This window comes from Nelumbo nucifera, chromosome 2 (genome assembly GCF_055504915.1).
Source record: "Nelumbo nucifera cultivar China Antique chromosome 2, China Antique-T2T, whole genome shotgun sequence".
Classification (NCBI taxonomy): Eukaryota; Viridiplantae; Streptophyta; class Magnoliopsida; order Proteales; family Nelumbonaceae; genus Nelumbo; species Nelumbo nucifera.
The window spans coordinates 14,530,247-14,547,511 of NC_142650.1; the positions used below are offsets into that span (position 1 = coordinate 14,530,247).

Below are 17,265 nucleotides of genomic sequence, written 5' to 3' on the forward strand. Positions count from 1 at the left end.
AAATTGTCTGCTAAAAATTGCTTTTAAAAACACTAATACATTTTAGTTCCAAAACACAAAGCCTAAAATGAAGGCTTTTTGCTTTTCAGCTTAAAAGCACAAATCAAATGAAACTTATCCAAACACACAACGTAAGTTCTGATATCACGTTCAAATGATTTGCATATGATTTGTGCTTTTAAGCTGAAAAGCACAAATCAAAAAACTCATTTTCCTTTACAATCATACAGACCCTAGTTCCAATTTAAATTGATGTTTTCTAGATTTTCAAAATATAGACAAGCCAAATCTAATATATATATTAAAATAATGATTTCAGGCCAAAGCCCCCTACGACATGTGGTTCATTTACATTTACACACCTATCATTCCAAAGATTTAAACAAAATAGACACATGCCAAATTCTGATTAGTGGTAGTTCAAGAAAATAGCCTACTAACATGGAGAGTGGAGCCTACCACCAGAGTTGTGAGAAGTGGGAAGCTCCCACTTTCAATAATTTCATAAAAAAAGGAAACTGTATTATTAACTAATGTTAACTACTAAACTAATTAATTAATTTCATCTATTGATTACTAATTATAATTACTATTAAGTACTTCTAATTAATTAATTACAACTATTAATTACTAATAATAATTATTGTTAATTATTGATTAATTACTTTTAACTACTTCTAATTAATTAATTTCAGCTATTAATTACTAATAATAATTACTCGCTGATAATAATTAATTACTTAAAAATATTTATTATAATAATTACTGCTAATAATGAATTATTGATAATTTATTACTCACAATATTGCTCATTATTAATTCGAAATGATGATTAATTAATGATAATTAATAAATATTTTCATAATGATAATTAACAATTCAAAAATAACCATTTTATATTTATATTAACTCATATTAATTATTTTGAAAATAAATATTTAATGTTAATTATTTATATTATAATTATTATCAGAAATTATAATTCATATATTTATATGAAATAATTAATTATATTATTATAAGTAGTTATAATTAATAATATTATTTTAGTTAATATAATTATATTATTATTATCAATAATTATAATTAATTATTACTAATACTAATGATGATAATTATTATTTTGGAATATTAATTAATTAATGATAATTAATAAGTATTTTAATAATGTTAATTATTAATTGGGATATAATCATTTTATATTATATTAATTCATATTAATTATTTTATAAATATATAATTAGTGTAGCTTATTTACATTATTATTATAACAAGTAATTATAATTAATACTATTATTATTCTCTAATAAATACTTCATTTAGTGAAAGTTAAATTATAAAACTTTGTATTATTCAATATTGTTAAACTTAAAGAATTATAAAAGCAAATATTATTTTATGAATTAACTAAAAAACGTATTTATAACAAATTAATTACTTAATAAAAAATAATAATAATAATAATAATAATAGTTAGTAGTAGTAATAATAATAATACTTTAATATTACTGATTTCAAAATCAATACACACACAATAAGAATATATTATTAGTAAATAATAATAATATACTTATTATTATTACTGATTTCCTAATTATTAAGATATTATTAACCTATTAATAATACTGATTATTATTAAAAAACGTTAATAGAAAATTTTAATTACTTGAAATTATTTTCTGAAATTACCCATTTTAATTCAGATAGATAACTAATTAATAATTTTAATTTCTTAAAATTATTATTTACTGAATAATTTTAAATACTCCTTGATTAACGACCTTATTTTTGAATAATTGCTTTTATGTTCAATATTTTTTTTTTGCAAAAATCCAAATAAATTTTCATTTGCAATGCTAACCATTTTATTTTTCTCTTATTTAGTTTTTTCAAAAGATGAAAAAAAAATTAATTATGTTTACCTATTTTTATCAAATTATGTATTTATCAAGTTGTTGTATTGGTGGTGACGATGATGATGAGTAACTTTTTGAAAGAGATGAGTACTAATAATAATTATTGACTTTTAATTAATTAATTTCAGCTATTAATTACTAATAATAATAACTCATTGATAATAATTTCTTATAATAATTACTGATAATATTTCTCATTATTAATTTGGAATGGTAATTAATAACGATTTTCATAATGGTAATTAATAATTCGAAAACCATCATTTTATATTTATATTAACTCGTATTAATTATTTTGAAAAAAAAAATTAATTTTAATTATTTATATTAGAATTATTATCAGGATTATTATTCATACATTTATATGAAATAATTAATTATATTATTATTATCAGTAATTAAATTTTATCATAAATCATTATTATTAGTAGTAATTAATTATAATTATTGATAATAATAATATAAATATATAATTATATTAATTAATATAAGTATCCTTAATTATAATAATGATAATTATTACTTTAGAATGTTAATTAATTAATGATAATTAATAAGTATTTTAATAATGTTAATTACTAATTGGGATAAAATCATTTTATATTTATATTAATTCATATAATTATTTTATAAATATAGAATTATTGTTACTTATTTATATTAATATTATTATAAGTAATTATAATTAATACTATTATTATTCTCTAATAAATATTTCATTTGGTTAAAGTTAAATTATAAACTTTCAATTATCCATTATTGTTAAACTAAGAGAAATATAAAAACAATTATTATCTTAGGGATTAACTAAAAATTATAATTATAACAAATTAATTATTTAATAATAATAATAGTAATAATAATAATTTAATATTACTGATTTCAAAATCAATACACACATAATAAGATTATATTATTAGTAAATAATAGTAATAATAATATACTTATTATTATTATTGATTTCATAACTATTTATATATTATTAATCTATATTACTCAACAAATACATGGAATAAAAAAATATTCAAATTGCTACTAAATGAATGAACTAAAAATCTATGAGTATTCTAATTGACTTGAATTTGACACATCAACATGCCCAAAATTCTAATTTCAACCTATATTTCCTATTTCTATCTCCCAACTCCCATAATTCAAACATACCATTATGTTATGTACATGTTTCCTTATCTTTTTCCTAAAGATAAATTATAGCCAGTCTACATGCACTATGGGGAGTTTAAACTTAAAATCCATAACCATGATCAACCAAAAGAAGTGTTGCCACCTAACTTGGAGGAGACTTCCATACTTAGGATAGTTCCATTATTCTCTTTTCTTTCATGTTTTCTTTGTTGGATGGGATTTGGAGTTCTGATTAAATTATCAATTGATTGTAGCCATACATGATGATTTGATTGTAGTCATATATTTTTCATCTCTTACTTTAGAGGGTGGATGCATCTGCAAATGTTGTTTGACATGAATTGTTCTTCTTAACAACTATTTGAATGATTTTCTTCATTCTTTGCCTCTTTGAATGGATATCATTTAAATGCTTTTTATCCATTCATATGTCCCTAAATATTAAGCAGTATTGGTGACATTGTTGTAAACATCCATCTAATTTTGCTATTTTATGAATAGATTAATGATTTCAAAGTTATTGATACTTTTTTTGGGGTTGGGTTGCTCAGCAGGACATTGATTTTTGATTGTTAAATAGTAAATTTCAAATTAAATGATACTGTAGTTACCCTTACTTAGTATGGGCTATGGGATCATTGTCTAGATAAAACATGGTAAGTCTATTAAATAAAATAAATAGATTACCCTAAATGTCTATTATAAATAATTAAAAAATGAAATAATTCATATAAAGTCAAATAATTACTTGTTGAAAATGAATGAATTAAGTAAATAATAATAATAATAATAATCAATATTTATAAAAATAATTAATAATAATAATAATAATAATAATCAAGTACTTAATTAAGTAAATAATAAAAAACGAAATAGCAATCATCAATTGTCATTAATGTTTATTCAAAGCATGCCCCATAATAATTACCGAATATAGTAATTAAACCTTAAATAAGAATCAATATTTATAAATAGTCATTAAAATTGTTAAGCCAAATCATTAATGTTTATTCTTAAATGCAAAATATGAATTAACAAATCTATTATACAATAATTATAGTCGGTTGGAAAAAATATTTTAAATAAATATTTAAATAATTACAAATTTAATTAATATTATTATTATATAACAAAAAATTTAAATTAAATACTAAAATAAAATAACAAGAAGAAAAAGAAGAAGAATGATTCAATTAAAGTAATAAATGGTTCAAGTTGAATTTAGTGACCCATATAATTTTATGGGTTTGACATACAAGTGTCAATTTATGTGGACCCGTATACTGTATGAGTATTTTAAAATATGGCACTTTATAAACAATAATAAAAATCATTAATGCTTATTCATATATATATATATAATTAACTTTTCCGTACTAAACATAGATATGATAGAGTCGGATTGGGTCGGGTTCGTTAGGGAACATCAGGGTTCAGAGGGTCGAGTTAGGTTAGGGTGATTGAGTTGGGGTGAAGAGTCTGAGAAATCCGTACTGAACCCGGCCCGTTGATGTCCTTAGACCCTAATCCTAGTAGCGCTAGTTAACGTTGAAAGTTGAAACTTCAAGAGTCGCTCTATGCCCAGAGTTGCCAGTTGCCACCACTTGTATCATGTATGCGTGCGGGCAATAGAAGCTGTATCTGTGATTATGAGAACGAACAATAGTACTTTCAATCAAAGAGTCTTTTTATCTAAAACGCAACGCAGAGTGGAGCACAAACAGAACAACCCTTCAATCCGCGAATTTTAGAGAAAGAAGGAATGCTTCTAATCGCGGCTGGACTCGGAAGAGCCGCAACTACGGCAGCTCGAACCTTACAATCGAGGGTGCCGTTCCAGAATCATTATCTTCTCTTTCCTTCGGCCCTCAGATTCTATGGAACCAGCGTTTCGAATGTCGATCCCGTTGCTCTTCAGATGATCAACTACGCCCTCGCTCACGCTAGAACTCAGAAATCAGGTCCCCCCCCCCCCCCCCCCCCCCCCTTCATCATCCCCCTCATCATTTTCTATAAGCTAATAATTTTAATAACTGCAACACTTCACTTGCAGATGAATCGTACGCACAAGGTCTTCTGGTTTTGGAGCAGTGTCTCTCCTCTAACCTACGCGAGGGATCGGATAATTCAAGTGAGAACGCAGGGGGGATGGTTCTCCTTGCCATGTCTTCCTTGCTATCGGAAAGGTCGGTATCAATGAACCGAAAAGCCACTACGTTGATACAGCCTTTTGTTTTTCTTTTCTTTTCTTTTTTTTTTCCCGTTAAATCACTAGAAGATATCTAAGATATCTAACACTATTATTCCATATCCATAGAGGAAGTATTAATGAAGCCATAGAGAAACTCGAGAAAGTTCAAGATCTGACCCACTCTTATTTGGGAATTAGAGGTATCTTTCTTCCAATCGGCCTTATAAATTTTTACTTTTTCTCGGATGAGAAGTTAGGTATTCACCATCTATTACGATTGAACGTTGTTCAGTTGCTGCCTTGGAAGGGTTGATCGGACTCCATTTGGAGATGGGGCAGGTTCGTCGTTAAAATTGTCTCAGCTAGCATTCCTTGCATAATCTGTTTTTATAATTTATAACTTCATTTGGCAACCCATCTCCCTATATAGGATGATACTTCGTCAGTGCTCGCAGATAAATGCTTGCAATTGTTGCAAAGAAACGGGCCTGAAAATGGTGACAGGGATGAATCTGGGGTTCTAGAAACTCGGGCTAAAGCCGTTAAGGGTCTAGTTCAGCTTGTGCTTGGTAATATTGAATCAGGTAACCACCTAAACATTGACTTCTTTTGTTTTGCTGCATCGTGCATTTCATGTTTGTATATATGATTGAAAGACTCTCTGCTTCTGATTTACAGCAGAGCCTTACTTTTCAGGATTTCAGGAGGATAAAGGTTGCTCTGGTGAGTTTCTTTTGTTAGAGCTCAGTTCTTGGGGAGGACAAAATGCATTATTTTTGTTCTCAACCGTGTTTTGATTTTGTGGTTTATAGGAAATGTTGCTCTCCCATATGGAGAACTCTTACATGCCACTGGAAATTTTCCATTGGCAAAGCAGTTTTATGAGAAGGCAATTCAAGGGGTGTCTGAAATTGATGGTCCATTTGCTTTAGAAGCTTCTAATATGCAATCAGAGGAAGTCCTCATAGGGGCTACCTGTGCTTTGGGTCAGCTTGAAGCACATGTTGGGTAAGCCCCAGGTTACTTATTAAACCTTGTTGTGGTTTATACTTCTGTGTCTTCTGTCATTTTTTTAATGTTTATGGGTTTTAAAGTCTAATCATGCTTTTCGTTCAGAAATTTTGCTAATGCAGAGGAGATACTGACAAGAGCATTAACAAAAGCTGAACAGCATTTTGGTTTGTCACTTTACCTTGGTGTTGTTAATGAGATTTTTTTTTTTTTGGTTGAATCATTTTTGGCATTTTATGATTGAGTCCTATTTTGTCAATGCTACTCTGACAGTCTGATACTTAAAAATGGTGTGAGATACTTCAACATTAAAATGGAGTATGCATCCACACCATATCTGAGAAAGTAGCTATTTAAAGAATAAAATGTTGGATGTGTATTAAGATGTCATTCTTTCTTTATTATTTGTTGAATTATTTCATCATTTGATGTAGGCTCTCATCATCCAAAGGTTGGTGTCATCCTAACTTCTATAGCTCTCATGTTCCGGAAGAAAGCAAAGATGGAGCACTCAAGTTCTATTTTGATTCAAGAGGTTGACATTGATGCTTCCCTTAACCATCACAAGCCTTAAAATTTAATTTCTCTTTCCTGGATCTTTCCAAAAAAGAAAAAAAAAACCATTACACTTCGTCACATGAAGCTATCTCTTGTAAACTGGTTTCATCAATTCCAATTCAGAAGCTTAGTTGATAGGCTGGAGTTGGCACAGTTGTGGTTTGTGATGTCTAAATTTATTTTCTAGATACTTCTTCAGTTAATTCAATTAGTTGATTACAAACTCCCATCAGTTGGCTTGAGTTCTTAAATTCTCTGCTTATAATGGTGGGTTATATAATTAATCTTTTATTGAAAATGTTATCCACAGGGACTCTACAGAAGGGCAATAGACTTGCTAAAAGCTCCACCTATAGAGACCGAAGGTATAGTAATTGGCTTAGAAATTCAACATTTGTGATTTATTTATTATCTTTCACTGTATAAGAAGAAGGTTTTGCTAGTTAGGTTTTTGTTGGTCTAAATGATCTAGGAACCTTCCATGTGGCAACATGGTGGGAGTCCAGTCAGTCCACAAAGGGCCAGTTTCTCTTGCCCATAGTTTTCAAGGCACCAAGGAAAGACTAGGCGATTTTGGGGGGGGGGTGCCTTGCCACCTAGTGAGATTTTTTTTGAATAAAAAACATGAATCCTAGGGTGATTCCCTAGGTTCCGTAGCTGGTAATAACTATTTTTCACTATTAATTGTCTATTATCTTCATAAAAAATGTATAAATTTCATTTAAAACATAGAAAACCAACATATTCATGAAAAATGGAAGAAAGAAAAGAAATTTTAGAAAATAGAGGGTCTGAGCCTTTATTTTTTTCCTAGGAAATCAATATGTGTTGATCGGACAAAAATTTAAGTTCTTCCATGCTTATTAGTTCAGGTTTTGAAGCCTTCAAGGGTCCAAGACATTATACATCTTGATTGAACCCTAACAAATAAGAAAAATAATAAAATGAAACTAGTATTTTAACTCAAACTAATAATTTAGTTTAGTAATTCCTTTCTTATTATTATTAATATCAGAAAGTTAAGAGTATAAAGGGCATCCTTGTAATATCTCATCCTTTAAGTTAAGTATAAATATAATGAGGGGTTGGCGGCTAGGGTTAATTTAAGAATCCTGGTTGACTTCCTACTCTTTTCTCCCTCCCTTTTCTTCTCTACTACTGAAATCTTTATCTTCCTCCCCTTTTCCTTTCACAAGAAACTCAACTAAATCTACAATTAGTGATTTCTACTATATGATACTGGGTTGTTCTTGTATCAGTTGGTCTATCAATAGTAGACATGCCTTTTCTGGGTTATTTAGTTTTTGATTTGATTGATAGCAATATGTTTGTATTTTATTGGATAGTTGGAAGGAATTGTGCGATTGTGTGAATGCATGAAAACCAAATCACCCAGACATGCACTCACAGGGTGATTTGGTTTGTCCTTTGGCTTATAGCATGTTTGAGATTTTTAGAGGCCATAAGAAAGTATTATGATTATTATGATTCCTAGTAAGGTAGTGGATCCTAAAGGTAGTCTCCAATTTATAATATGATAGCGGGTAATGTATCACTTGGATTAGCAATAACAAACATGCACTCACTGGGTAATTTTGTCTTTTGTTTGATTGATAAAATGCTTGTTTTATTGGAGGGTTGTGAAAAAGTATTGTGATCATGTGGAGTTGTGGACTAATAAAAACCAAATCACCTAAGCATGCACTCACAAGGTGTTTTGGTTTTAAATTTGACTGTTAGCATGTTTATGATTTATTGGAGGTTTACAAGAAGGCATTGTAATCATGTGAACTCATCAAAATTAAATCACCTAGGCATGCATTCATTGGGTGATTTGTTTTTTCTTTTGATTGATGGCATGTTAGTGTTTTATTGGAAGGCTACAAGAAAACATTGTGATCAAGTGAACAAATCACAACACATATTAGGCAACCTTGGCATTTCTTGATTATCATGGCAAGGTAGTAGACCTTAGAGGTAGTCTCCATTTTTTCATATGTTAGTAGGTTATTTTTGTATTAGGGTAGGAAAAAGACGTGCACTCATTGAGTGATTTGATTTTTCATTTGATTGTTAGCATGTATGTGTTTTATTATAGGATTGCAAGAAAGTGTTGTGACCATGTGAATTCATCAAAACCAAATCACCTAGGCATAATATTCATTCAATGCTTTGGTTTTTCATTTGATTAATAGCATGCTTGTGTTTCATTGGAGGGTTGCGTGAAAGTGTTGTAGTCATGCGAATTCATCATTCAAGATGTTAGGCTATCTTAGTATTTCAAGGAGAATGAAAGAGAAAGAGAAAGATAGAGAACAAAGCAAATGTGGGAAAGACTCGAAGAAAAGAGTTCAGATAGAGAGAAACCACCTTTGTTCGTTGTGGTGTCAAAAGGTCCCCCCCTGAGGTGAATAGTGGATTCAGTTTTTAATTATATTAGTGCAGTTAGGGCATTTTCACAATTTTGGAGAATTTTAGGGGTATTTTGGTAATTTTTGAAATTGTAGGGGGGTATTTTGGTCATTTGGGCTTTAGAGAGGTCAAACTGAAATTCCGATTTGATGGTGGGGATTCTGGGTCCAAGTGTGAAGGGTTGAGATGGGTGTGAGTGTACATGGAGGTTTTGTGCGTTTGGGCCAATGAGATTGACCGAAATAGAATCTTTTTAGATAAGTGGGCAAACGGGGGTATTTTTGGCTGAAATTGGCAAGGTGGGGTTGTTGGGTATTCCAGATTGATTGTTGGGGTCAGATCGGTCCAACAATGCTTAGATCAAGGGGATTTGAGGTATAGGCGGTTCGTCTAATGAAAAAGCTCGGAATGGAATCTTCACTTGATAAATGGGCAAATGGAGGAACTTTGAGTTGAAATTTTGTAGGATGGTATTTCTGAGGGCCTTCGATGAATTGGCAATCCACTCCAATGTGTTATGATTAGGGGAATTAGAGGTATGGGCGGTCCAACCATTGAAAAGGCTTGAAATGAAATGTTTGTTTTATGAACAGGCAGATGGAGGAATTTTGAGCTGAAATTTTGTAGGATGGTGTTTTTGTATCTTGGATGAATTGATAGGGCTTGATTGGTACAGACATTTGGACATGCGAGAGAGCCTAGAAGAAAACCTCCGTTTGATGGATGGGCAGATGGAGGAATTTTGAGTTGGACTTTGGTGGAATGGCATGAATTTGATTTATGAGGCTGTTTAGAGGGTTTGATCATGTTAGGGACGTATGGATTGCATGCTTTAGGTTTGAGAAGCATCGTAGTATCAACTTCGTCGAAATGGAATCTTTGACGGATGAGTGACAAAATCAAGGAATTTAAGGCTGGAATTTGGTGTGATTGGTTGTTTAAAGGTTTTTCTTCATGTGACGGGGTCTGATTGTTTGAGAGGTAGGGCGATGTGGCACAATTGTGACTGTTGGAAGGGAATTTTGTGGATTTAATGGTGTATTTAAGGGTATTTGAGCTGATGTTTGGGTGTCCGAAGTGTGAAAAGTGGGTTGGAGAGGGGATTGAGCAAAAAATGGGTGCTGGCACCATAGTAAATGTATTAGACCTTAGAGGCAATTTCTATATGTTCATATGTTAGTGGGTAGCAACAATAAGATGCACTCATTAGATAATTTGGTTTTTCATTTGATTGATAGCATGTTTGTGTTTTATTATAGGATCGCAGGAAGTTTTGTAACCATGTGAACACATTGAAACCAAATAACATAGGCAGGCACTCATTAGGTGATTTGATTTTTCATTTGATTGATAGCATGTTGTGTTTTATTGGAGGGTCAAAAGAAAGTGTTGTGACCATGCCAACTCATTGCTCCACATTTTAATTTCTTGATTGTCAAAGTATGACAGTGGACCCTAGAGGTCAAGGCGTTGAGGCAAGGTTAGGTGATTTTTTTTTTGAATAAAACCCATCTTTCACTATTAATTGTTACCTAGTTTCCTAGGTGTTTTTTTTTTTTTTTTTGAATAAAATCCATGAATTCTAGGGTAATTCCTTAGGCTCCTTATTAAGCAACAACCATCTTTTGCTATTAATTGTCTATAATCTTCATAAAAAAATCTATAAGCTTCAGTTGAAACATAGAAAATCAACATATTCATGAAAAAATGGAAGCATGAAAAGAAATTTCAGAAAATAGAGGGGCTGGACCTCTATTTTTGTATTAGGAAAAGAAGAAAAGAAAAGAAAGGGTGAAAGAAGAAGAAGAAGGTTATGATGATGAAAATAACTAATATGTGTTGATTGGATAAAACTTGGAGTTCTTCCATGCTAATTAGTTCAAGTTTTGAAGTCTTTGAGGTTTCAAGGTAGTGTACATGTTGATTGAATTGAACTTTAACAAACGAGAAAAAATAATAAAAAAGAAACTAGTATTTTTACTTAAATTGAATAGTTTAGTTTAATAATGTCTATTTTATGTATTATAATTCAAAAAGTTAAGAATATAACAGTATCCAAGAGTATTGTGTAAGAAATATCTTGGTGATCAAGTGAGGTGATCCTTCATGAGCACCTTATCGCCTAGGTGTCCGCCTAGGAGTTGCCTTTGACAACTATGCTCTTGCCTCTCTCAATTCATGTGGTTAGTTCAGAGTAAAAATCCCACTTCCCCAAAATGAGCCCCTTATTGTTGGCAATTTTCAATTTAAAATATTACAACTTTGGAAAGTTCATAACAATACATGCAAAGCTCCAGAATCATAACAAAATATATAAGGGTGGATCATGGATAGCTACCCTAGAGGTGTGCTTGGCACATTGCTGTACATTTTGGCCATATCAATAAAATGTTTGACTGTTACTGATAAAAAACTCCATTACAATGTGGGGCATAGGGTTTATATGTACTTGGTGAATGAACACATTGCTGATGCAGAAGGTCCCCTATTCAATTTACTGTTCTATTGGCCAAAGCATTCCTCCATGTCTATAAATGATTTAGATCATCTAGGTAGATTTCCTAATTGACCTGCTTAGAAATTATTTCTCCATTTTTGTAATATTAATCCAAAATGGTATTTGCTTTGTTTGGTACAGATGCAGAAGTGAAGGTAGATAGAAGAGATATAACAGCCCTGGCAAGAGGTAAAACTTATAATCTAGATGGTTCTGTTCATGCTTCATGCATAACATCCTAGGCACGATAATATGTTGACATAAAGTTGTTCTAAAGTTGTTTGATTAGTCACTTTGTGGATAATTATCTGTGCATCCTATACCACACATTTTGCACTAATTTATTGACCCTAATGATAAAGTTCCTGGATTGTTATGATTGTTGGATGGGTATAAGCCTGATTTCCAATAGGTGGCTGCTATCATTAAAAGGGTTGTAACTTCGGCTGGTTCAATTCAGGGTATATTTTGAAAATTTGAAAAAAATGAAGGGTAAAAGAGTCACAAGGTATGTTTAAGTCTTTTTTAAAAATTCAGGTATGTTTAAGTCAATTTATGAGAACTAAGGGTATGTGTAAGTCTTTTACCCTAAAGTATATCTTATGTATATATTTCCTGAATTTAGCCATCTTGGTCACCTTGTTGCTTGCATGCATCAGCCATCTGTCAGCACTTATTTTGACAAAACATAAGTTATCATGTCATGTTTCAAGTATTACAGATTGCTGTTTGTATGGTTTCTCATGTACATTTGCTCTTTCTAAAATGGATTAGTTATTGAATATTGATTCAATGAGGGCACATATGAAGGAGCTTTTTTTTTTTTCCATCAGATTATTATCTACTTAATGCTAGCATCCTACCTAACATTGGCCTCAACTTTTAAAATGTGGAAGTACGAGGCATGATACTGTATGGCTTTGCAAGAAAAGGACTGTATCTATTACACTATATAGAGAGGCCTTGTTTGTCTCTCTTTTTTGTCTGATAGTTTTGGGACCATTGCTTGGAGCAATTGTAAAATCTTGGGCTGACAAGCATGAGAATGCATGTTTTAATTTGAAGCAACCATTGTGCGAAAAAACGTTGAGGGAACATGACAAGGCCTTCTGCTAAAATTTATTCTTTGATGCCTAGGGATTGAATAAGAAACTGAGAAATAGAGGCATCATAAGGGAACATGGCAAGGTCTAGGGAGGACTTGTGTTTAACATATGCTGAGGTCTTTTTGCTCAAATTTACTCCATGAACAAAGCCTAGGATGTGACAAGGGAACATAGTGTCTCCTTTTAAGCCCTAAATTAAGTGGGCACATGGAGGTTTATTGGTTTGTTGGACTTCTTAATTGAAGTGATATTGGACCTTTCACCAAATGATATTTGTGTTACAGTCTCCCCTGATTGAACCCGAACCGAGTAAATTGCATTTGAATAACCTACCCACAGGACACCACAGCCGCACATTGGGAACATCTCCTGTACTTATGTTGTCATTCATGGGTATGTTCCCGATGTATGGCTGTGGTGTCCTGTGGGTAGGAGATCTGGACTGCAAGTTAATTATACTTCTCTGAGGTCATTTGAGCACCTTGAGGATAGGGGTCAGGTTATGGTTTTCCCTTGACCTGACCTAACATAACCAAATCTGAGGGATAGACTCATCTGTTTATTTGTTCAGGTTCTCAGCTGGTTATTTACCAAAAAAAAAAAAAGATTCTGAGCTGGTTGTTCAAGCTTTACAGTCTTCTGCTTCTATCCTTGGCAATGAGTCAGTTTGTTTTTAGAAGTCAAGTCTTTAAGTCAAGAGTGTGGGCCAGTATCTTTTTGTTATATTAAATGTGATCTTAATGCTCAATCTCATTATGTAAGTCAGTATGTTAAGAATGTAGGTGCTATAAATGTGGACTACTGTCCTCCTTGGTTACCTTCTGTACCAAACCTTTTGTTGGCTCACTAATATATTTTATTTAGTTATAAAAAAGTTGTTACAAGTCCAAATTGCTGAATATATATTGCCATGTGAACAATATGGAGGTGTAGTACTAGGATATGATATTGAAATAAAATCCTGTTCAAGTTATGAAGATTCCCCAAAAAAGGCTTGCTTGTGCCTGGTTTTTGCCGGATCTTCACAACTCAAAATCTAAGTGTGGTAATAGTTGTCTGACTACCTACTTGGTGTCTAAACTTGTCTTTCTATCTGCAAATTTTCTTTCATGTGTTACAGTTTTGAGGCTACTAATGTTGCTGTTGGTGCAAAACTAATATTGCTGCCTGTTTTAAGGTGGGTATGCAGAAACTCTATGTGTGCAACAGAACAGAAAAGGAGAAGGAGAGAAGATGAAGAAGTGGGCGGAGACTACATGGAAAAACAGTCGGCTGTCACTGGCAGAAGCACTGGAACTCTGTGATCATTCTTCCAAGGTGCCTGTTATAGATGCTCGAATTAGCAGAGTGCTGTAATGCTGTATGCTGGTGAACGCTTGTTGGCACGTTCTACAAACAAATCAGTGCACTTCTCTTTCCTTGTGAAGACGTTGGTAGATGTGAGTCGTGTAACTTATTACCTATGTACAGTAATTTATGCATGGCATCCATCGGTATCTCCATGTGTAAATTAATACATGAATTTTTCATTATCACTTTATCAGAAATATGGGGGAGGCAGCAATTGGAAGGAGCAATTCGTCATCCTAAGTTTTCATCAATCATCACAAGCTTCGCTCCTCATCCCGGGATCTACTCGTCATAATTTCAGGAAGTTGGGCTGCATAAAAGAATTTAAATTACCATAGAGATTGAAGGCAAATCAAATTTCTAGAAGAAATTGCCATGGTCATCGGAAAAGTTGAGTAATATGCTAATCCAAGGCAAAAAAACTGAGCAGCATTCATCAACAACTCAAAATACATATTAATCCGGTAAACATCTTACCATCTAGATATTTGTTGTGTCCTTGTATCCCTAATTGCAGGTTGTCTGTGGTAAGGTTAGTGTACCTCATGTGCATCTTGTTCTTATCCCACCCTAGCCCCATGTAAAGGTAACATGTATTGTGTGGTTGAGAACAAATTCTTCCTCAATTCTGTCAATGGGTGAACAAATCCATTCCACAATACCAACTGATGGAAGAGACTTGAGATCAAATCTCGTTGTCACCAGGGTTAGGGGGGTTTTAAGGGGATGTGGGATGGGCTACCCCCGGGTTGTGTAGCCCCATGAAGCTAAAAAAAGTGAAAAACAAACAAAAAACAAACTGATGGTGGGATCTCTGGCTATTGGTAGCAGAAGCTTGTGAATTGTGATCAAATCCAGCTGCCATCAAGGTTGGGGGGTAAGGGTATGGACATCGGATTTGCTCCTCATAGAGTGCGTCTCACATCACCAACCTCACAACTCATCGCAAGCATGCCATTGAGAATATCTCCCGTACATGATGCTATCATTCATGGAATGATGTTTCCAACGCACGGCTGGGGTCTGCTGTGAGGATGCTGTATGGGTTGGGTTACCCCATTTAATAAAAATCATATTCAGTCATCATAACTGCCCTCACACCATGGTCCTAGCCGCATGGCCTGCCTGTGGCCCGTGCAAAGTGCGGGCCGTCCTAGGCCATGCCGCCCTCCCTAGGAATAATTTGGGGGGTCGGCTTGGCATGGCCCATGGCCCAAGTCCGTGTGGGTCTGTGTCGTGTCGCGGGCCTAGGCTGGGCGGGCTACAGGCCTTGTCGGGTTGGGCCATAGGTCGGGCCTTCGGCATGGGTCGAACCGCGTCAGACTGTTTTTTTTTTTTTTGTTTTTTGACATTTTTTATTTTTTATTTCTTTACTAAGTAAAATTAAAATATTTAATTTTCCTTTGACCTTTGGGAACTATTTGAAAAAATAAAGAATCTAACAAAGAAATGAAAAAAATACTTAACAAAATAAGTCAAAGAGACAAAGACTCAAAGTGAATAAAAAATTGGAAGAAAAATAGGAATTTTATTTCATTTAAATGTGAATGATACAAAGCATACAATGGTTGGATGAATGAAATATGAAAATTGGAAAATGGAATAAATTAATAAAATATAAAAAATACAATATAGTTACAAATTTAAAATAAAAAATTACATTACTAAAAAATATCAAATAAATTAAATAAAATTAAAACAAGATTTACAAAAATTTGAAAAAATGCTATACAACTATCGAGTATACAAAAAATATTGACTTCACCATTTTCTCCTATTATTTTTGACTTTGATCATATGCTTCAGGTGAAACATCAGGTGTAGTGTCATGCCCTCTTTTGTCTTGTAATTTATCTTCATCATCTAACTAATCTTTAAAGCAGATGTACATCTCTAGACTTGTATAATTCATACAACTTTTCTTGTCGTCCAACACCCTAGTTCCTGCACTAAAGCAAGACTCCGGTGAAACTGTAGGTAGCAGAGGGGTTAGTAGATCACGTGCCATGGTGGCAAGAACTAGATAATTCTTTACATGTTCACTCTACTAGGCTAAAATATCAAAATTTTTTGTTCCCTCCTAGGTGAAGGAAGAATCCCTAAAGTAAAAAAAACTGTAAATAAAAATTTAAGTGGATTTATGCCTTTTATTAAATAAAAAAGTTTTTTCTCTTCCATTATTGGATTCAAGTTCAAAAGTGTAAGATGCAACTATACAAGTTGAAGAATTTTTATTATTCTTTGTTACTTCAGATTCATATAAACTATACATTTCAAATAATAAACTATTAATTTTTTCTTTTTTCTTTTCAATTGCAATATTCATATTTTCACAATATGTTTCAAGTAAAATATCTAAACCATTTTTACTAATCCTATGATCTAATGTTGTAGTTAAGCAATAAAGAGGAGAAATGTTCTCCCAATATTTTTTAATTTTATTTTTCATTATTTCAACAATACTTTTAAATTGTTTATTCTTTCTATATTTTGCAAAACAATCACTGATCATCATTAATTGATAAGTTAAATTACAACTAGTTGGATAATAAATACCTGATAATTCATTAGTTGCATTATAAAAATGTTAAAAAAAATCTCTTATACAAATTGTCATTTCCCAGTCTTTCTCAAATATAATATCAGTAGGCATTTTTGCATTATAAAAATTACTAAGAATTTGTTTGTGAGAAACACAACTTTCTAACATAGCATAGGTAGAATTCTACTTATGTTTAACATCTAATATAAAATGTTTATATTTTAAACCAAAATTTTGAATTAAATATTTAAATTCTTGTTTTCTTGTTGCAGAACTTTTAATATATAATACAATTTCTAATTTTAGAAATATGAGTAGAAATAATATTTAAAGCATCTTGAATACATAAATTTAAGATGTGACATGCACATCTGATATGAAATAATTTACCATTTAAATATGGTTTTAATTGAGATTTTAAAATATTTATTGTTGAATTATTATTACTAGCATTATCAAAACTAATAGAAAATAATTTATTGTCAATTCTATAAGCATGTAAAGTATTTAAAATACTTGCAGCAATAGCTGGGCTA

General features: G+C 31.8%; 1 protein-coding gene across 3 annotated transcripts; it reads left to right on the forward strand.

The window, feature by feature from the left end:
* Nucleotides 1-4,634: 4,634 nt before the first annotated feature.
* NDP1 (Tetratricopeptide repeat (TPR)-like superfamily protein) lies at nt 4,635-14,813 on the forward strand. 3 transcript variants are annotated; one of them, XR_016082623.1, is made up of 13 exons: nt 4,635-5,023; nt 5,116-5,248; nt 5,380-5,453; nt 5,546-5,592; nt 5,684-5,837; nt 5,932-5,976; nt 6,066-6,261; nt 6,370-6,431; nt 6,699-6,799; nt 7,133-7,187; nt 11,873-11,920; nt 14,015-14,276; nt 14,382-14,813. XR_016082623.1 is itself a non-coding variant. In XM_088898450.1 (12 exons), exons 1-12 carry the CDS (start codon nt 4,825-4,827, stop codon nt 14,191-14,193), a joined length of 1,293 nt encoding a protein of 430 aa, XP_088754576.1. In that variant the 5' UTR covers nt 4,635-4,824; the 3' UTR covers nt 14,194-14,414. The 3 variants fall into 3 exon arrangements, 1 of the variants encoding a protein (XP_088754576.1); XR_016082624.1 differs by having other exon boundaries at nt 4,655-5,023; nt 5,935-5,976; XM_088898450.1 differs by having other exon boundaries at nt 14,015-14,414.
* The last annotated feature ends 2,452 nt before the right edge of the window (nt 14,814-17,265 follow it).